General features: G+C 41.2%; 1 protein-coding gene across 1 annotated transcript in view; it reads left to right on the top strand.

Moving 5' to 3' along the window:
* Positions 1-8,264: 8,264 nt before the first annotated feature.
* The window catches only part of srm (spermidine synthase), a 29,567-nt gene continuing 17,932 nt past the window's right edge, over positions 8,265-19,899 (top strand). The window contains exons 1-3 of the mRNA XM_073031664.1: positions 8,265-8,623; positions 14,208-14,328; positions 17,552-17,644. Of these exons, the coding sequence (XP_072887765.1) occupies positions 8,493-8,623; positions 14,208-14,328; positions 17,552-17,644 (345 nt within the window). The 5' untranslated portion in view covers positions 8,265-8,492. The remainder of the gene's footprint in view (positions 8,624-14,207; positions 14,329-17,551; positions 17,645-19,899) is intronic.

Genomic DNA, 19,899 nt, shown 5'->3' with positions numbered 1-19,899 from the left:
TTACTGACCCTCTTCACCATAGATCCTCCAATGATTACTAACTCATGGATTTATGGTTTTCCTCTCCTGAAGTCTACAATCAGTTCTTTGATCTTATTGACATTGAGTGAGAGGTGGTTGTTATTACACCACTCAGCCAAGTTTACAGTCTCCCTCCTGTATGCTGATTCATAACCGCCTTTTGATACAGCCCACAAAGGAGCATCATCAGCAAACTTGTATATGGTGTTGAAGCTGTACTTAGCCACACAGTCATAAGTGTAGAGCAAAGGGTGAGACAGACGGCAAGGGATCTGCATGGCTTTGATTGTGTGAGGTACGAGCCTCAAACAACGGGCTTATCTGTTGCAGCAGTACAACAGAGGAGACACCAGAGGTATGTAGTGCAGTGTCAATGCTGGGATAGGGGCTGGCCCCGCCCAATCTAGTGTTCGCTTGGTTGAAGACAGGCTAGATTGCGTGCATGTGTACGTTTGCAGATTGCTTGTTCTTGCCTGTAACACTCATGCACCATTAATTTTTAGGACACATGACTCGAGGACTTTGTCTATATATTTTTATTTTGTGTGGCTGTTTATTTGCTACCTTATGTATGATGTGTATGAATGTTGGTACTGTGCGTTGCACCATGTTCCCAGAGGAATGCTGTTTCATTTGACTGTATTCATGTTTGAATGATAATCGAACTTCAGCTTACAAATAAGTTCGTAGAATTGCTTACAGCAGAGGTGGAAATACATAGAGACATTTGGGTTTTCACACTGAGGACGATTTTTCATTCAGATGTTAACTCAGGATACTGAAATTTTAACCACTGATTCCACTGAGAGCCACTTACTGAGTTGAGAGGGTTTATAAGCTCTTCGCAGGTTTCATCTGAGAAACAGAATCATGAACAGATGAAAGTTCTTCATTCTTGCTTTTGGATTCAATCCAATTATGAATATTGATCACTTGGTTTTCTTGAATATTTTCTTCAGTAATATCACTAAATTTAATGTTGCTAGGTTTTTAATAATTTGGGCAAAGAATACTCATCTCATTTTGGGTCCTGGATTTTTATCTCTCCTGGCATAAAGTGTTAGTCTCCAGTCAGATTTATGTCAACCATTATAATACAGATTTTAGGAGAATAATAAGGCATGCAAGATGAAGATCCCCCCCTCCCCCGCATCCTCACACACACAATCTAATGCTCAGGCAGATGTAGTGAATCAGTCCATTTTTCATTCCACTGTCTTTGAGATTGTTAGATTATTGCTGAATTAGGATAATTTTGTGAGTCACAGAATCTTGGCTTGGTTCTTTCTTGATCTCACAGTGTGAGACTACTGTTCTAACACAGTAGCGCTTTATGCTTTTCACAATTGGCCTTTACAACTGAATTGCATCTTGAACAAACAGCTAACTTTTCATCACCAGTGTGAGAAATTATACCAACTGTCCTATGTGGCTTCTTATATAATGATATTGGTGCATCAGAATGCTGATATGGTATTTTTGGCATTAATATTTTCCAGTTTTATTTTAGAAATGGGAGGAGTTGTTTACAATATTTGGCACTTTGAACCTGCTGCACCACTCATTAAGGGTCCTTTGTCTCATCTGGTCCCCATGCACATAGCAACATTTTATTAGCAGCTGAGTGACTTTGCTCTTTGATTTGTAATATACACAGGTGAGTGATAGCCACTAATATCAGTTTGAATTATTCCTTAAAATGACCATAATTGGTATTTGATGACCACAAAATGTTTAACCACATTGTTTAAAGGAAGCAAAGATTATTTGTCAGAATTTGTATGGAAGGGAATATAGCTTTTAGCAGAATGATCAGATAGGCAGAATGAATAGAATGAATCTGATGCTCAGGCATATTTACAGTAAATCAGTCCATTTTTCACACTGCTCTCCTTGAGATGGTTGGATTATTGCTGAATTATGATTATTTTATGTCACAGTATTTGGCTTGGTTCATTCTTGATGCAGTGTGAGACTACTTTTTAAACACAGTGTTCTATGCATTTCCAGAATTGGCCTTCACAACTACTAAACTACATCTCTTAAATAACAGCTGTTTCTTTCTTAGCCAGCAGGAGAAATTAAGATAGTACATGTGGTGTTTCATTGCACAATGATCAATGGGACATCAGAAAATTGAAATGATACGGTTTTATTGGCATTAATCAGTAGAGGAAGGCCTGTGTTAATATTAGTAAACACTGAAAAGGATTAATGAAAAGTCATTAATGAAACATTAATTACCTTTCTGTCTACTGATGTTACCTGGCTACCTATCTTTAAAAGGTAGTATTATTACCACCCAGGAGCTAATGCCACAAAATTTCCCATATAATCAATAAAAGTACATATCAGACATTGCAATTGTTAGTATAGCATCATATTCAAAGAAAGAACATTTAGATTTGCAAATAAAATCAAGTGTAAAGTGGCAATAGATTATGAAAGAAAACTGAACAGCTGAATGGGTGGTATCATGAAACAGATTCTGAGAGTTTCAAGGAACAATCTAAAGCAGCAAAAGACAAAATACGTACATCTCAAGATTGTCTAATCATGGTGAAGGCCAGTAGTATGTTTTTCTGGTAGCCAACATTGGCAACAAATTCTCAGCTCTTATAAGACCAGAGGAGCAGAATTAGGCCATTCAGTCCATTGAGTCTGCTCCGCCATTTCATCATAGCTGATCGCAGATCCCACTCAACTTCATATACCTGCCTTCTCACCATGTCCTTTGATTCCCTGACCGTTCAGGAAACGAGCGACTTCCACCTTAAATATACCCACGGACTTGGCCTCTACTGCAGTCTGTGGCAGAGTATTCCATAGACTCACTACTCTCTGGCTAAAAGAATTCCTCCTTACCTCTGTACTGAAAGGTTGCCCCTCCATTTTGAGGCTGTGCTCTTTAGTTCTGAATTCCCCCAACATACGAAACATCCTCTCGACATTCACCCCATCTAGTCCTTTCAACATGAGATTCCCCACGCCCCCCCCCCCCCCCACATTCTTCTAAATTCCAGTGAGTACAGGCCCAAATCTGTGAAACTCTTCTCATATGTTAATCCTCCATTCCCGGAATCATCCTCGTGAACCTCCTGTGGACCCTCTCCAATAATAATACATCCTTTCTGAGATACAGGGCCCAAAACTGTTGATCTGACCAGTGTCTTATAAAGCCTCAGCATTATCTCCTTGCTTTTATATTCTATTCCCCTTGAAATAAATGTCAACATTGCATTTACCTTCTTTAAAACAGACTCAACCTGTAAATTAACCTTCTGTAAGTCTTGCACAAGGACTCTCAAGTCCCTCTGCACCTCAGATGTTTGAACCATCTCCACATTAATAGTCCACACTATTGTTCCTTTTACCAAAATGCATTATCATACATTTCCCAACACTGTATTCCATCTGCCACCTTTTTGCCCATGCTTCCAATTTAAGTCCTGCTGCAATCACATTGCTTCCACAGCACTACTTACCCCTCCACCCATTTTCATATCATCTGCACACTTTGCCACAAAGCCATCAATTCCATTATCTAAATCATTGACAAACAATGTGAAAAGCAGTGGTCCCAATACAGATCCCTGAGGAACTCCACTGGACACTGATGGCCAACCGGAAATGGCCCCTTTAATTCCCACTCGCTGCCTCCTGCCTGTCAGCTATTCTTCTGTCCATGTCAGTATCTCTCCTGTAATGCCAGAAGATTTTATAGTGTTAAGCAGCACCTTATGAAATGCTTGCTGAAAATCCAAAGAGGTGGGTTTAGCTTTTCCAACAATTGTTCACAATTCCACCCTGAAACTACAAATTATACAAAAACAAAACAATCCAAATATCTCACCCACTCTCGTGATAGCAGGAAGTTCTGACTGGATAAGCCCCAACTCCTCACCTGCAACTTTCCAGTCTGGATCAATAAAATAATCCAAAGCCAATGGAGGGAATAAAAATATTCAGGCTAAGTTACTTTCTAACATTTCATACTGGCAATATACACAATATCTGTATATAAATATCACAATATCAATATTCTAATTAGTTTCAAAACCTTGTATGGCTTGCCACTTCCAACCTCTCTCATTGACAATGGAGTTCCAGTCCCTATACACCTCTCTTCCCCACCCCCACCCCAATCAGGAAGGCCTTAAAGCTCTCTGCTTCATTCTGGACAAGAGACCAAACCAGCTCCCCTCCGCCACCATCCCCCTCCATCTGGCAGAACTAGTTCTCACTGTCAACAATTTTTCTCCAATTTTCTCCAAACCCAAGATGTAGCCGTGGGCCCCAGCTATGCCCACCTTTTCATTGGCTATGTGGAATAGTCCATGTTTCACACCTGCACTGGTAACATACTCCAGATCTTTCTACAACTCGTCAGTTTCATCAATTTTGCCTCCAACTTCCACCCTGCCTTAACTTTCTTAGTCTATCTCCTCTCTCCTCTCTGTCGCTTAGTCTCCACTATTGAAGGCTGTCTAACACTGACATATTTTACAGACCTAATGACTCTCACAGTTATCTTGACTATTCTGCTTTCCATCCTTGTCATTGTAAAAATGCTATTTCATTTTCTCAGTTCTTCTGTCTGCCGCATCCATTCTCAGGATCAGACTCTCCGTTCTAGAACATCTGAGATGGCCTCTTTCAAAATATAGTGTTTGAGACCACCATCAATACTGCCCTCACATATATTTCTTCCATTTCCCACACATCTGTCCTCACCTCATCCTTCTATTGCCATAACAGGGATAAGGTTCCCCTTGTCCTCACCACCTCAAGAATCAACATATCCAGCACACTATTCCCTGTAACTTCCACCATCTACAGTGGGACCTACCACCAAGCACACCTCCCCACATCAGCTTTCCACAGCTATTGCTCTCTACTGGACTCTTGTCTATTCATTCCTCCTGATCTACCTCCTGTCACTTATGCCTGTTAGTGGATAATAAATTTGTTGTTGGTGTTGGAAGACTCTTGCTTCAACCTTTCTTCAATACTCAGACATCAAAGATCAGTGTGAGGATTCTTGATGACAGATTCTGCCCAAACTTAAATATGCTTCCATTTCTTGATGACAGAACACTATTTTGGTCATGTCTATAGTGCAACATGATACATAATGAATACAACAAAAAGCAAAGAATGTGCAAGCTAAATTTCCATAATCAGCACTGAACATTGGATTAACAAGTATATTTACTAACCCATAATGTCCCTCTTCCCCTTTATCCTCCTATCCCATCTTTCATCTTTTTCAACCCTGCCCTCGTCCTTCCTAAGACGAGTACACCCTCCCTTCATTATTCTTCAGTCTTGCTCTCACTCTCCGTATCCCCTCCTGCAATCTCTCCCCGCTGTAGCTCCGCTGTGCTTCTCCCTTCTCTCCACTTCTTCCCCTCCCCTCTGTTCAACTTCTCCACCACCCTCCTCCCTTCTCGCCTCTGCTTCCCCTTCCCAGGCCATCCAGTAGTGTAGTCAGTCAAACTCTTTCCTCACAGCTCCAATGACTCGGGTTCAATCCTGCCCTGGGGACTGTCAAAGTTCAAAGTGAACTTATTATCAAAGTATGTACATGTCACCATACTGTGCCCTGAGATTCATTTTCTTGCGCTATAATAGAATCAATGAAAAACTATATACTGACAAACAATGAATATACAAAAGACAAACTGTGCAAATAAAAAAATAATAAATAATGAGGTCCTTCCATATGAGTCCTTGAAAGTGAGTCCATAGGGTTCAGTGCTGAGATGAATGAAGTTATCTATGCTCGTTCAAGAACCCGATGGTTGATCCTGGTGGTGTGGGACCTATGGCTTGATGCACCATCAATAACTCACTCTGAGACGTAAAAGCGAGGTATCGGCTTTTATTGACTGGAAGAAGGAACAAGCAGTGAGTGACCACCATACTACATCCTGGAGACTGAGGGAGGAGCAGTGCCTCCAATCGCCTTTATACAGGCGTCTGTGGGAGGAGCCACAGGAGCAGTCATCAGGGGGCGTGTCCAGACAGGTATATGTAGTTCACCACATGGCTCCTGAACCTTCCTGGTGGCAGCAGTGAGGAGATGATGCATGCAACTTTCTTAAGGATTTTCTCCAGTGATGGATTGGGCTGTATCCCCTGCCTTTTGTAGTTCTTGGGCATTGATGTTTCCATACCAGGCCAAAATCTATTGTTGATTTTGCAGGTTCTCATTACTTCCTGAGTGGTTTGGTTTGGGGGTTGATAACTACTGTAAATTGTCAGTAGCGTGTAAGGTGAATGATAGCATCTGAGGAAGTTAGTGGAAGAGTGCTGAGAATAAAATGCCATTAGGATAGACAGGTGTTTGCACTCAGTGTCAGCTGAGAGCTGATTGTGGATTTCAGAAAGGATAAGATGAGGGAACACAAACCCATCTCACTGGGGGATGAGAAGTGAAGAGAGTGAGCAATTTTAAGTTCCTGGGTGTCAATGTCTCTGAGGACCTAACCTGGACGCAACATATCGATGCAGCAATAAAGGCGGCCAGTCAGCGGCTATATTTCATTCGGAGTTCGAGATTTGGTTTCAAGATTCAAGATTCAAAAACTTTGTCATTCTAACCGTACATCAGCTCTGCAGGGCAGAATGAGACAGCGTTTCCCAGGGGCAAGTGCAATCATAACATAACAAACGCAACACTAAATAATAAACACAACAGTAAATAGTAAAACGCAACAGCCACATGTCGGTTAAAAACAAGTTATAAGTGTCCAGTGCAAGCTGAAAGTGTCCAAAGCAGAGTCAGGTAGAGCAGCTATTTAGCAGTCTGACTGCCTGTGGGAGGAAGCTGTTTAGTAGCCTTGTGGTTTTAGTTTTGATGCTCCTGTAACGTTTGCCTGATGGCAGAAGAACGAACAGTTCATGGAGAGGGTGTGAGGGGTCTTTAATGATGTACCGTGTCTTCTGGAGGCATCGACTCTGAAAGAGGTCTTGGACAGAAGGTAGGTAGACCCCAATAACCTTCTCTGCTCCCCTAACCACCCTCTGCAAGGCTTTTTTGTCAGCAGCACTGCAGCTGGAGTACCAGGTTGTGACACACACACTCTCAACCACGCCTCTGTAGAATGTAGTTAAGATGTTAGTGGGGAGTGATGCTTGTTTAAGTTTCCTCAGAAAGTGCAATCTCTGCTGGGCCCGTTTCACAATCCCAGTGGTGTTCCTGGACCAGGTGAGATTGTCCGAGATCTGCACCCCAAGGAACTTGATGTTTTCCACTCTCTCCACTGTGGAGCTGCTGATGCTGAGGGGTGTGTGCTCAGGCTGAGACCGTCTGAAATCACGTAAAACACTCGAAAACTTCTACAAATATATCGTGGGGAGCGTTCTGTGGCTGCATCACATCTGGTATGGGGAGGGGGAGGCACAAGATCGAAACAAATTACAGGAACTGGTAAAATTCGTCAGGTCTATCAGTCTCCGTAGCATCCAAGATATTTTGAAGGAACGGTGCCTTAGGAAGGCGGCGTCCATCATTAAGGATTCCCACCACCTAGGACATGCCCTATTCACGCTGTTACCATCGAGAAAGAGGTACAGAATCCTGAAGGCACTCACTCAGCGATTCAGGAACATCTTCCTCTCTGACATCTGATTTCTAAATGAACATTGAACCCATCCAAACACTACCTCTATTTTTCTGTTATTTGCACTGCTTATTTTAACTTCCTATTTAATAGACAAATATATATATATATAACTCATTTTTTCTATATCATATATTTCATTGTACTGCAGCCGTAAAGTTACTAAATTTCACATTTCACGTCGAGAATTTCCTTCCATTGATACTGTTTGACCTGCTGAGATTCCCCAATGTTTTCCTGTGTTCACCTTTCTCTATCTTCAGTGTGTCTCAGTGTCTCAAACACAGGAGCTGTATCTGACTCCATCAGCTTCTCTGGCTGCTGGCTCCCTGTGTAAAATAAAAATCCCCTCTGATCCCTTTTATGGACTCCTTCGGATGTCCTCTCGTTTTTTTTATATGCCCCAAGTGCACCTCTCTCCAACCCCTGACTGATCTTGCCCCAACCACTTGCTCTATCACCTCTCGCCGGCAGTCAGCTCTGCCCGGGCTCCCATCCCTCCGCCGACCTACCGCCCCTCCTCCCCAACCAATCCCGATCGCAGATGTGGGCGGGGCCGACGGCGGATTGGCCGACGCCGCAGTCAGTCTGGCGCCGGCCTTCCATAAAGCCGAGCGGCCCGGCGCGTGTGGTCTTCTGGCTCGTCGTGGTGCGGGCGGGCGGGCGTCTGTGCCTCCACCACAGGCAACCAGAGCCGGCCGGTCGGCCCCGACGTAATACCCGGCCCCTGGGCATCAAGGGAGACCCGAGCAGCTCCGGCTGACACCGAGCGAAAGCGGTCACCGGGCCCCGCAGATACCGAGCGAACTGGTCGGCGGTTCTCGAGCGCACCGGCATCCGGCAATGGACATCATAAAGAGCGGCTGGTTCACTGAGACCTCCACACTGTGGCCGGGCCAAGCCATGTCGCTGGAAGTGGAAGAGATCCTCTACCATCAGAAATCTTCCTTTCAGGACGTGGTTGTCTTCAAAAGGTCAGAAAATTCCAGCCGTTTTTTGGGAAGATTACGGCGTGTAATGGCTCATTTGTAGATCAGTGCAGGTTAGGCCCGGTCGAAGCTGACACCCGACCACCCGTGTAGGGGAAATCCCAACCTTACTAACGTGCCCAGAGCATTCAGTCGCATCTGCTTTTGTGTAGCGGCATTGACGTGGCAGAGACGTCCCGAGGTGAGCGATAAAATCGAGTAAAATCTGCCTCGGAACCCCTGTTTGGGCTAGCTGAGAAAGCTTGGTCAACGAAGTAGCGTCAGGAAGATATTTCTTAGTGGGTCTCGGGGTTGGTTCTAGGGTCGAAGGCCTAGACCTCTGTAAAGACTGCCAGTGGTTGCATTGGCTTGTCAGAGAGGTTGAAATCAGTGAAATAAAGTTATGACTGGAAGTTAAAAGGGAGGCAGTTATTAACGGCGGAGGGTAGGCGTGGGTTTAAATCTGAAATGTTTGGGTCGGAAATACAGTATTTTGGCTCTTTATAGAGAGATACCTTGAGGATGCCAATTCTATACAGAAAATCCATTTGCATTGCATGTACCCTGCAGGTAATTTTTTATAATAATTTTCAGCATGAAACAGTTCTGTGTACATTGAACCTCATTGTCATGAACCTCTTCTGAACCCTCAAATGTCAGCACATCCTTTCTTAGATAAGAGCCCCAAAACTGCTCACAATACTTGTGGCCTCACCAGTGCCTGATAAAGCTGGAATAATACATCCTTGCTTATATATTCTAGCCCTTTAGAAATAAATGCTAATGTTGCGTTTACCTTCCTTACCAATGACTCAACCTGCAAATTAATCTTTTGGGAATCTTGCATAAGGACTCCCAAGACCCTTCGCACCTCAGGTTTTTGAATTTTCTCTCAGTATAGAAAATAGTCCGATTTTATGTCCTATCAAAGTGCATGACCATACACTTCCTGACACTGTATTCCATCAGCCACTTCTTTGCCCATTTCCTAATCTGTCTCGAGTCCTTCTGTAGTGCCTCTGCTTCCTCAACACTACCTGCTCCTCCACCTCACTTTGTATTGTTCGCAAACTTGGCCACAAAGCCAACAATTCCTTTATCCAATTGATTCCAATTCCCAACTCTTTCTCTGTAGTCCAGGAAATTTGACCTTTAAACATACAGCTAGCTCCTTTCAGAAGTTATTGCATCTCTTCATCTCAAAGCGTAGTGAAAAGTGATATCTAGCAGTAATTTTTTTAAATGTTAGTTTCCTCACTGTTAGTTTTTCTATTTCCATTGCATTTGTGTTCTGTTGTGTAATTTGAAACCGTTTATTCTATTTATTCTTTTATAGGCCTTCATCATTATATAGCCTTAACAAATCTCTTTAATTTTTGTCTAAGAACTCCAGCTTTCCTGCATTTCATACAGTGGTGCTGTTTTAATGTTGAAGTCTAATCTTGTAAATGTCGACACTCCCTTTAAAGCTTTGATTTGTATTACACCAGCTGAGGCATAACCAATATTTTAATAAGCGTTTAGTGTAGCTGCTTTTCCATTGTCCTCACTTAAACCACCAATCTTTGGCTTTTAAAGGGTGGTCTTGGTTTGTTGCACTACTTTTCAAGAACTTGTATATGTGCACCCAGATTTTAATGTCCTGGCAACAACAACAACACAACATTTTAATGTCCTGGAATCATTTTAGAACTGGAGTTTTTCCGCCCACTTTAGCTGTTGTATGTCAGCCCACATAAGTCAGTGCTGAAATGAGATCCTTCTCAAAGTTTATTACATTTATGATTTGTCATCACTCCATACCCATTCAGTTTATCAGCTATTATGCATTTAATCCAAAGTAGCCAACTGAGAGCAACTGAATGAGATTTTTTAAGAACATCGATTGCAACATTTTATAGAAAAAAATCTTGCACCCATGCAGCACAGAAACACGACCAATTGTGTCTGTGCCAGCCACCAACACCCAGTTACTTAATTATTTACTCCTGTTATGTGACTGGTATTTTGGGTAGCAATGAGAGTCCTCATTTCTGCCTCTTTGTACTGCACCAAACTGTTTTTTTGTCTCATGTTTTCTCTGCCCTTCATGGGTCCAGTGAAGGAAGTTCTGTCTTAATGGAGTTGGTCTTTCTTCTCGTCAAGTGCCATTTACACCAATCTTACATAAACCCCATTAAAAAAAATTCTTCCCATTAATTTCCCTCAGATTCTACAGTGGCAGTTTATGATGGCAAATCAACCTACCATCCTTGCATCTTTAGAATACGGGAGGAAACTGGAGTATACTCTCAGTTACTGGCAACACATCGGCACCCAGCACCATTACTGCAGGGAAACTGTGTTAGGATGGGAAAACAAGCAATTGTCATTATTATGGAAGTTACTTAAGACTTTGAAATCCATTTTGGAGAGATCATCTAGACTATGGACATGTACTGAAACAGATTTGATTCCAAAGTTTTTTGCCAAACTGTTTTACTTTAACCATTGGCTTACCATTGTTTATTTCTGCTGATGTGAATGAGCTCCGATGTGATACAGCGCAGATGACAAGTATTAGCTTTCCAATTTGTTTATGCACTTGCATTCGGTTTTGCAATTAGTTGTGGCACATGCTGGGGAGTAGAGATGTTTGTGTGTGTCCCACATCTTGAGCACATCTTAAATTATAGCTTGATCAAACCATGTGTTCTTCCTTCAGTGTTGTCCCATCCATAATATTATTTGAAACAGCAGTGACAGAACCTGGGTTTCTTGACTGTGCACCCGGTTTGTAATCTGTCCTACTGATCTTTCAAACCATTTCAACTTGTTGGCCTGTTTATGCTCTAGAGTATAGACCAATCAATATGAAGCTCAAATGTTAATGACTCTGGTAGTTCATTCACTTAAATGAACATCAATATAAGTATACAAGAAGCTCAGAAGTAGATGGAAGTGCACTTTTGAGAAAGTTCCCAGACTTCACTGGGGGCATACATTATCTCCAAAAATTAAGAACTTTTAATTAAAATGTGTGGCCTATTGTATTCTGTCCTTCATGTTGACCCAGCATCAGGAACAGAGTAAATAAGCTTAAGAGACAGATTTCTTCAGATTTTGTGCTGATGAGTTCAATTTGAATAATGTATGTATTTATTAATGTTTGATTTGTGGTATTAATTACCTTGTTTTTCTCTTTCCACTGAGTTCTTCCTGTACATGGCATGCTAATTTGTTCACTGTCACAGATTATAGCTGAATCAGCAGAAATATTCCATGACTGTTTATTTGCCAGTTCCAGCAGTATTCACAGTACATTAAAGAATAGATTTTTACTGACAATTGTTTAGTACAGTCTTTCTTTCCTGCAACAAACCTTGTGCTGATTTGAGGGAAGGGTGAGGAGCAATTAACATGCGACGCTATTATAAGAGGAGCAGAAGCAACACCCAACATTTTGATTGTAAGGTTTTAGATGGGGTAAAGAAAAGAGAAGGGTGGCTTTGAGGGTGTGATGAAAGGAGCAGAAATATCTTTGAAGAGGTTGTGTACCATGCAGGACAAATAAAACAAATACAAACACAGTAGTGCATGGAACACCCTGGTTTCCTTGGCTGCGTAAATCTAGGGAAGATGCTCTCAAGTCCCACCAAACTCATGAGACTGAGCCCGCTCGTCTCACCTCAAACTGTGTAATTTGCTACCCTGTTACAAATTAGTATCACGAAATAACAGGGCACTGCATATGATTAAAGGAATTGCATTTAAAGGTTCAAAGGTACAATTTATTGTCAGAAATGTATACAATATACATCCTGAAATGCTTTTTCTTCACAACCATCCACGAAAACAGAGGAGTGCCCCAAAGAATGAACAATTAAATGTTAGAACCCCAAAGATCCCCCCCAGTTCCCCTCCCTCCGTGCGTTAGCGGCAACAAGCAACATTCCCCCCCTCCCCCCACAAGCAAATAAAAAGCATCGGCACCCAGTAATTGACATACTGCAGGTTCACTCTCTCCCTAATAAAAGAGAGAGAGGTGTCTCCATTTTCCCACTGAGCAGGAAGACATAACAAACAACTTACTGGTTTACGATGTTAAAAGGCTGAAAGCAGAACAGAGCTGCTAAATGAAACCTACAGCATAACAGTAAAGATGTGAACCATGTATCTGGTAAGAGAGTTGCTGATTAGCAATGCCACACCTCCACCTCTTTTGCCTCCCTGCCTGTCCTTTTTAAAATGTCTAGCAGTCATTCATGCCCTTGAGTCATTCAAGTCGCTGCAGTGGACACTGCATCATAGTTCCACGTTTTGATCCATGCTGTAAGTTCATCTGCCTTGTTCATGATACTGCTTGATCTCAAACCATCAGGCTGAGTGCATCTTTGCTCTATCATCTGATTGTCCATCCACTCAAACTCCCTACAAGTTGTCTCTACTTGTGTGCCAACTGCCCCATCCTCTGCCTCTTCAGTTCAGTTCCCACCCTCCTGCAAATCTAATAGCATTGGCAAACCTCTCTGCCAGGATATTGGTCCCTCTCGGATTGAAGTGCAACCCGTCCTTTTTGTACAGGCCACAATGATCCAGAAATCTGAATCCTTGCCCGCAGCATCAATCCTTCAGCCACACATTTATCTGCCACCTTATTCCATATTATTCTATTCCTGTGCTTGCTGTTGCATGGTACAGGCAGGATTACTACCTTTGAGGTCCTGCTTAGCAGCTTCCTTCCTACTCCCTCTATTCTGCTTTCAGGACCTCCTTTTTCTACCTATGTCGTCGGTACAACACCCTCTGGCTGCGCTCAGCCTCCAATTGCAGGATATTGTTGAAGCGTTCAGAAACATCACAACCCCTGGCACCTGGGAGGCAAACTACCATCCGTTTTTCTGTTTCGTGCCCACAGAATCGTCCATCTGTACCCCTAACTATAACATCCCCTTCTGAGCCACAGTGCCAGAGGCACAACCATAGTTGCTTCCCCTGAGTAGGTTCCCCCACTCCCCCCAACGGTGCTCAAATTGGAGGAGTATTTGTTGTTAAAGTGAACGGCCACAGGGGTGCTCTCCACTACCTGACACTCTCTTTTCCCTCTCCTGACAGTCGCACACTTACCTGTCTCCTGTGGCCCTGATGTGACCACCTGCCTGTAGCTCCTATCTATCCCTAACAAGCCAAAGATCACTGAGCTGCAGCTCCAGTTCCCTGACTCATTCTCTAAGGAGCTGCAGCTCGATTCACTTGGCACAGATGATGCCATCAGGGAGTCTGGAAGTCATGGATATCCCACATCTGACACAGAACAAGAAACCTGCCTTGCAGTCATACCCACTATTCTTTAAGTTAGAGGAAAAAAGAGATATGAAAGTAACTTACCTCCTTACCTCACTGAAGCCCAGATGAGCCAAAGCCCTACTACTCTGACTTGTGCTACGCCTATGGCCGCTGCCTTTTATCCCGGACAAGCTACTGCATCTGAGCACTTCTCCCAATCGAATCTCCTGTGAAAGAAACTCTATGCTTACTGCACACAATTAGATTAAAGTCTGTAGTATTCTCTTAAAATTAATAATTAAATTATTGCTTTTCTTCTATGCAGCAAAAGCTATGGTAATGTGTTGGTGCTGGATGGTGTGATACAGTGCACCGAAAGGGATGAGTTTGCGTACCAAGAAATGATTGCAAATTTAACCTTGTGCAGCCATCCTAATCCGAAAAAGGTAAAGTTAAAATGCTTTTTACTTGTCAAAAGCTTTGGGTAATGAAAACGTCTCCTAAACTTGACATTGATTTTAAAGAAAGTACTGGGGGAATTGGAGAACAGTAAGTTGCTAAGATGTGATGGCCTGCCCCAAGAAAATTCCATTGTTTCTTGAACAGTTTTCACAGTTTGGAAAGTGTTGAGTATAAATCTGCTATTTAAGAAATGATAGAAAATAAAATATTGAACCTTGGATCAATTAACCAGAAAGCTCTGGTTGAAAAAGCTAATATATTATGGAAAAGGTAACAGGGCACACGAGGGGAACAAGATAGTTGATATCAATTTTTGAAAGGGTAATTGTGTCTGTCAACTTTGGTTGTTTTTGAAGTTGTACATAGCCTGATAAAGGGAAATCATTAGATGTTGGATATCATGACTTTCAGAAAACATTCCTTAAAGTGCACGTGGAAGATAATTAAGCAAAAAATTCCCCATTAGTAAAATAAAATGGGAAAATATTAATGCCAAAAAATTTTATCATATCACTTGCTGATGGTGACCTAAAAGGAAACACCACATTTACCAACTGTCTTAATGACACTGGCAGTATGCAAGACTTGTTGCACCCACATTGCTCTAGATCCTTTTTCACATGGCAATACATGGAACCTTGTCATATGGAGTCTATAAATATCAGAATTTAGAAAAATAAAAAGTGATTGCATTGAAGCACACAAAGTCAGTACAAAACTTGGTAGAGACAAAGCAGTGGTATTACTGCATATAGGGGTGCCCAGAAACCTGATGTCAAAGTAAAGATTGGCAATTCTCAGAGGGGGTGTGGAGAAATTTCTTCACCTCAAGGTCAGTAGTTTTTGAAATGCTATACTTGTGGCTGTAGGTACTCAGATTTTTAGATATTAAGAGAATCAAGCGATATTGTATTCATAAAGTCATTCTGAGGTAAAAGGTCAGCTGTTATCTTACTGGGTAGTTGCAAGAGGCAAAATTTAAATCTTAAATTGAAACAGAGTAACATTGAATATTGATATAGCTTGTATGATTTTGCAGTTTAAAACAAGTCAACCCACACTGCTAAATGTTCACTAGATGTTTCGAGAAGATACGAAATTCACTAAACCAGTTGAAATTTGTCTATGTAGAGCAGTGAATTGTTGGAATTCCAAAATATTGAACATTTGGTTTGGTGTGTTATCTTCCATTGTGTCTATAGCGATCCAATCCTCTAACTGTATTTTACCTTTCCAATTGCCCAATTTATTTCATGCTGCTTTTGATGCAGTTTCTTTAAATGTGGCCTTTTTAAAATAATGCCAACACAATAAATAGCTTTTCACTGATTGCATATAGTGAGCATGGTAAATACATGAAAGTTGTCAGTTGATTCTCTGTCTGCCCATACAGTATGCATTTTATGCAATATGTAAGATGTACTTTAGCTTAAAGATAGTCATAGAGCACAGAAACAAACCTTTTGGCCCAACTGGTCAATGCCAACCTTGATTCCCATCTAATCCAGTCCCATGTGTCCAACTTTGGCTCATATCCCTCCAAATCTTTCCTATCCACATACCCATCCAAGTCTTAAGGGGCAAAAGTTTAGGGGTAACACAAGGGGGAACTTCTTTACTCAGAGAGTGGTAGCTGTGTGGAATGAGCTTCCAGTAGAAGTGGTAGAGGCAGGTTCAGTATTGTCATTTAAAGTAAAATTGGATAGGTATATGGACAGGAAAGGAATGGAGGTAGGTGGGACTAGGTTGAGAGTAAGCGTTAGGCTCTGACTAGAAGGGCCAAGATGGCCTGTTTCCGTGCTGTAATTGTTATATGGTTAATGTACCTGCAATGACCCATTCCTCTGGCAGATCATTTCATAAACTAGGTGGGGGAAAAAGTTGTCCTTTGGTTTCTAATAAGTTTTCCTAAAATGCTCCCCCACTGACACCTCCTTTCAGCCTCTTTTCCCAAGGGTAGGTCAAGATATGCCCTCTCCCTAGGGCCTTCAACATATTGGTTAAGGTAACTTCCCTGAACACTTAACAAATTACACCCCATTTAAGGCGTCTTGAGTTATATTTTTTGTGCAACTGATTTTACTGCTATCTTGTATGTGCAGTATGACTGTTAGTATCGTGTTTTGCATCTTGGCCCCAGAAGAATGCTGTGTTGTTTGGCTGTATTTATGGGGATTTGTGTAAGGTTGAATGACAAATAAACTTGTACTTTCTAGGGAATTGTGGTCAGATGCCTTGCAATTCCTGTACCAGATGATGATGCAGCTGGTCAGGACACTGTAAAAATTGATTAGAATGGGGGTGGGGGGGGGATTGTGCCTCACTCACCTTAATCTCTTCAGGAAGTGGAGACACTGCTGTGCCATCTTGGCAAAAGGATGATGTTGAGGGACCAGGTGAGATCGTCTGTTATGTGCACTCTCAGAAACTTGGTGCTTCCAACTCTATTTGTAGAGAAGTCCTTTATGTGCAGCGAGGAGTGGTCATCCTGCACTTTCCAATCAGCTCTTTGTTTATGTCCATGTTGAGACTTAAGTTGATGTGCTTCTTCCATTCCATCAGTTGCTCTATCACCTCTCTGTATGCTGTCTTGTTGATGAAGCCAACCAGAATTGTGTCATCAGCGAACTTAATGATTCGGTTTCAACTGCATCTAGCAATGCAGTCATGCTTTAGTAGCATGAACAACAGCAGGCTGAGCACGCACATTTATAGAATATTTTGAGGGGTGTGAACATCTGTAAGATGTTCTTTATTCAATGTAATACTTTTTAATTGTAGTTACAATTGTAACTTAAGAAACCACCGAAGCTAATGTCTTAGCAAGAGGAACACAAATAGCATTGTCAGATGACCGATCTTTTCTGGTGATTGAGGGATGGATTTAGATTGGGGGATGATAAGAGAATTTTGAATTGTTTTATGGAATCTTTTGTAAATACCTGAAAGGGAATTAATTGTTTGAAGTCCTGGTGTTGAAGTATTCTTATCAAGTATTTCACTGAGCTGTTAACACAAATTATGCACTTTGATTGTTCTTAGAGTGGGGATTGCTTCATTAGAGCATCACTTTGCCACTATTGTGTACAGGTGCAGTATTTTTCAGGCAAGTTATGCCCACAATTTGCTGAAGTTGCCTTTTGGTGTATATTCTTAAATGTGATTAAAATATTTTGTAAATATTGTTTGTTTCTTGTTATATTTTAGGTTCTTATAATTGGTGGTGGTGATGGTGGAGTATTGCGAGAAGTTGTGAAGCATTCCACCGTGGAGTCTGTGGCACAGTGTGAAATTGATGAGGTAATGGGAACACGTCCCTTCATGTTGATTACATTTTGAATATCTTTAATGGGACTTGCGGATTGCACACTGGTCCAGAATTTACATTCACTTATGCTCCCCACAAAGATACAGTGGTTTTTGTGCCAAGAGTTTCTGGAATTTTATTATCTGGGAGACATCTGTTCAAAAGATTCTTTGGTGGCCAGCAGCTGATGTCATCAAGTTGGCTAAGCGGTGGATTCATTTAAAGAATATATACAAGCAGCAAACTAGGAGGCAATTTTTTAATAATGTGCCGTACAGGAATTTGTAACCTTAAGTGCTCTAAATGACTATAAACTTTAGAGCACAAGATTAAAAATTGAAATAAAAATTATTTTGAAATATACAGGGGCATTATGATGAGTACAGAAAATTAGACTGGAGTATATAATTACTGCTCAGTATGAGTTAATTTGCAAAAAAAATCAAAGTGAAATTTTCAGTACTTTTGCTTTTGCAGTGGAACTGGGGCATAAGATAGTTTAAATGTAAGTTGCTTAATGATTTCAGCTCCATTAGGATGGAAATGACATCAATACATCCTATTGCTAATTATTTGATCCATGCCAGTGTTTATGCTCCTATAAAAGCCTCCAAGTTGCTTCATAATCTTGTTAACATGTTATTCTTATGCCTCTTCCTTCACTTGTTTATCCGTCATGCTATTTGCACCAGTTATTACGTGGTATTGAATTCTATGTTTTTACCACTGAGTTAGACAATTTCCTTTGAGTTTCCTGCTGAACTGAACTTAGAATGAATCATATGGCTGTCTTATTGCAGAGGTCATATTGCTTATATAGGTGAGGAAAATTGGGAAGATGAGGTTAATGAACTTGAATTAATATTGCCTTATAGTACTATGGTAATAAAATCTATTATGATCTAATTCGGCATGTGAAGCAGCATTCACAGCTGTTGCATTCCCATAGAGCTTTTCCTCGTTCTTGTTCCTCTTTCACCTGTTTCTACCTGACTTGAATGTTTCTAGCTTCTTCTGATTTTATTTTATGTTTCCAATATGTGCAGTGTTTTGGATTTTTATTCCCAAGAATCTACTGGTTGTTCAGTCAGTTTTCTATTGTCGCATCATTCCTTGTGTGGGTGGATGGTGGTCAAATCAGTTGGAAAGGCAAATAGCCTGCTATAAATTACATCTGATTTCAAGAAAATCATTTATTTTGATCAAATATCAAAACCTACCTGTCTCGTTGCAAAATGTTGAGAAGCTTCACTGGATCCAATGCAAGTTTGTAATTTGCTTTGCTATCACACTGAATTTACTCACATTAGTTAATCACAATCAACATGTGACAATCATGTTGTAAGGAATAATTAACCTGGAGTGCGGAAGAATGAGTGGCAATCGTATAGAGGTATTTGGCCCCTCATTTGTTTGAGACTAGAACATAGAGGTCATGGATACAGGGCAAAAGGCGAAATATTTCAGGAGAGTCTGAGGGGGAGTTTCTTAACTCTGAGTTTGGTGTGAGTGTGGAGTGAGCTGTCAGCAGAAGTGATTGATGCAGGTTCAATTGTAACAATTACAAGAAGTTTGGATAGATACATGAATGAGAGAGGTGTGGGGAGCTATGCTCCCGGTGTGGGCTGGATGGGCCAAAGGACTTGTTTCTGTGCTGTAGTGCTCTTTGACTATAGCTCTATAGCAATGAGAAATAGCTGTTAATTATGGTCATTAGATTTCTGATGCTTGTAAGTGTGCATTAAGTACGAAAGCAAGAAGCTATTATGAATCTCCATAAACAGCTAGTAAAGCTACAACTAAAGTACTCAATTTTTGATGTTCTATTTCAGGAAGCATAGTATCTTGTAGAAGCTTGGGAAAAAAGACTGTCTTAAAATGATCCTTGATTTAGTCCCCAAGTTAATTAGAAAACATGGGATTGTTCTTGTGTCAAAGTTGAGAAGAGATTTGATAAATAATTAAAATTAAGTGGAATCTATTTACATTGGTGGATGAGTTGCAGGTGAAGATTAAAGTGCTTAACAAAAAACCTGTAGACAACCAGAGAAAAATTAAATGTCATCTAAAATTCACTGCCTGAGGATTGTGAAAGTGGAAGTGATTGTGATTTCAAGAAGAAATTATTTAAGTAATTTATTTTTCACTGTTGCCCTACACCAGTTTATTTAAATGGTTCAGAGATTGAATGAAAAGCTGGCGTGGGTTTGATGTGCTGAATTCCTGCATTCTGTATTGAATGATTGTG

The sequence above is a fragment of the Hemitrygon akajei genome, chromosome 29 (assembly GCF_048418815.1).
Source record: "Hemitrygon akajei chromosome 29, sHemAka1.3, whole genome shotgun sequence".
Classification (NCBI taxonomy): domain Eukaryota; kingdom Metazoa; phylum Chordata; class Chondrichthyes; order Myliobatiformes; family Dasyatidae; genus Hemitrygon; species Hemitrygon akajei.
Note: the sequence above shows the minus strand (reverse complement) of the source record. Positions and strands in the feature narration are given on the sequence as shown.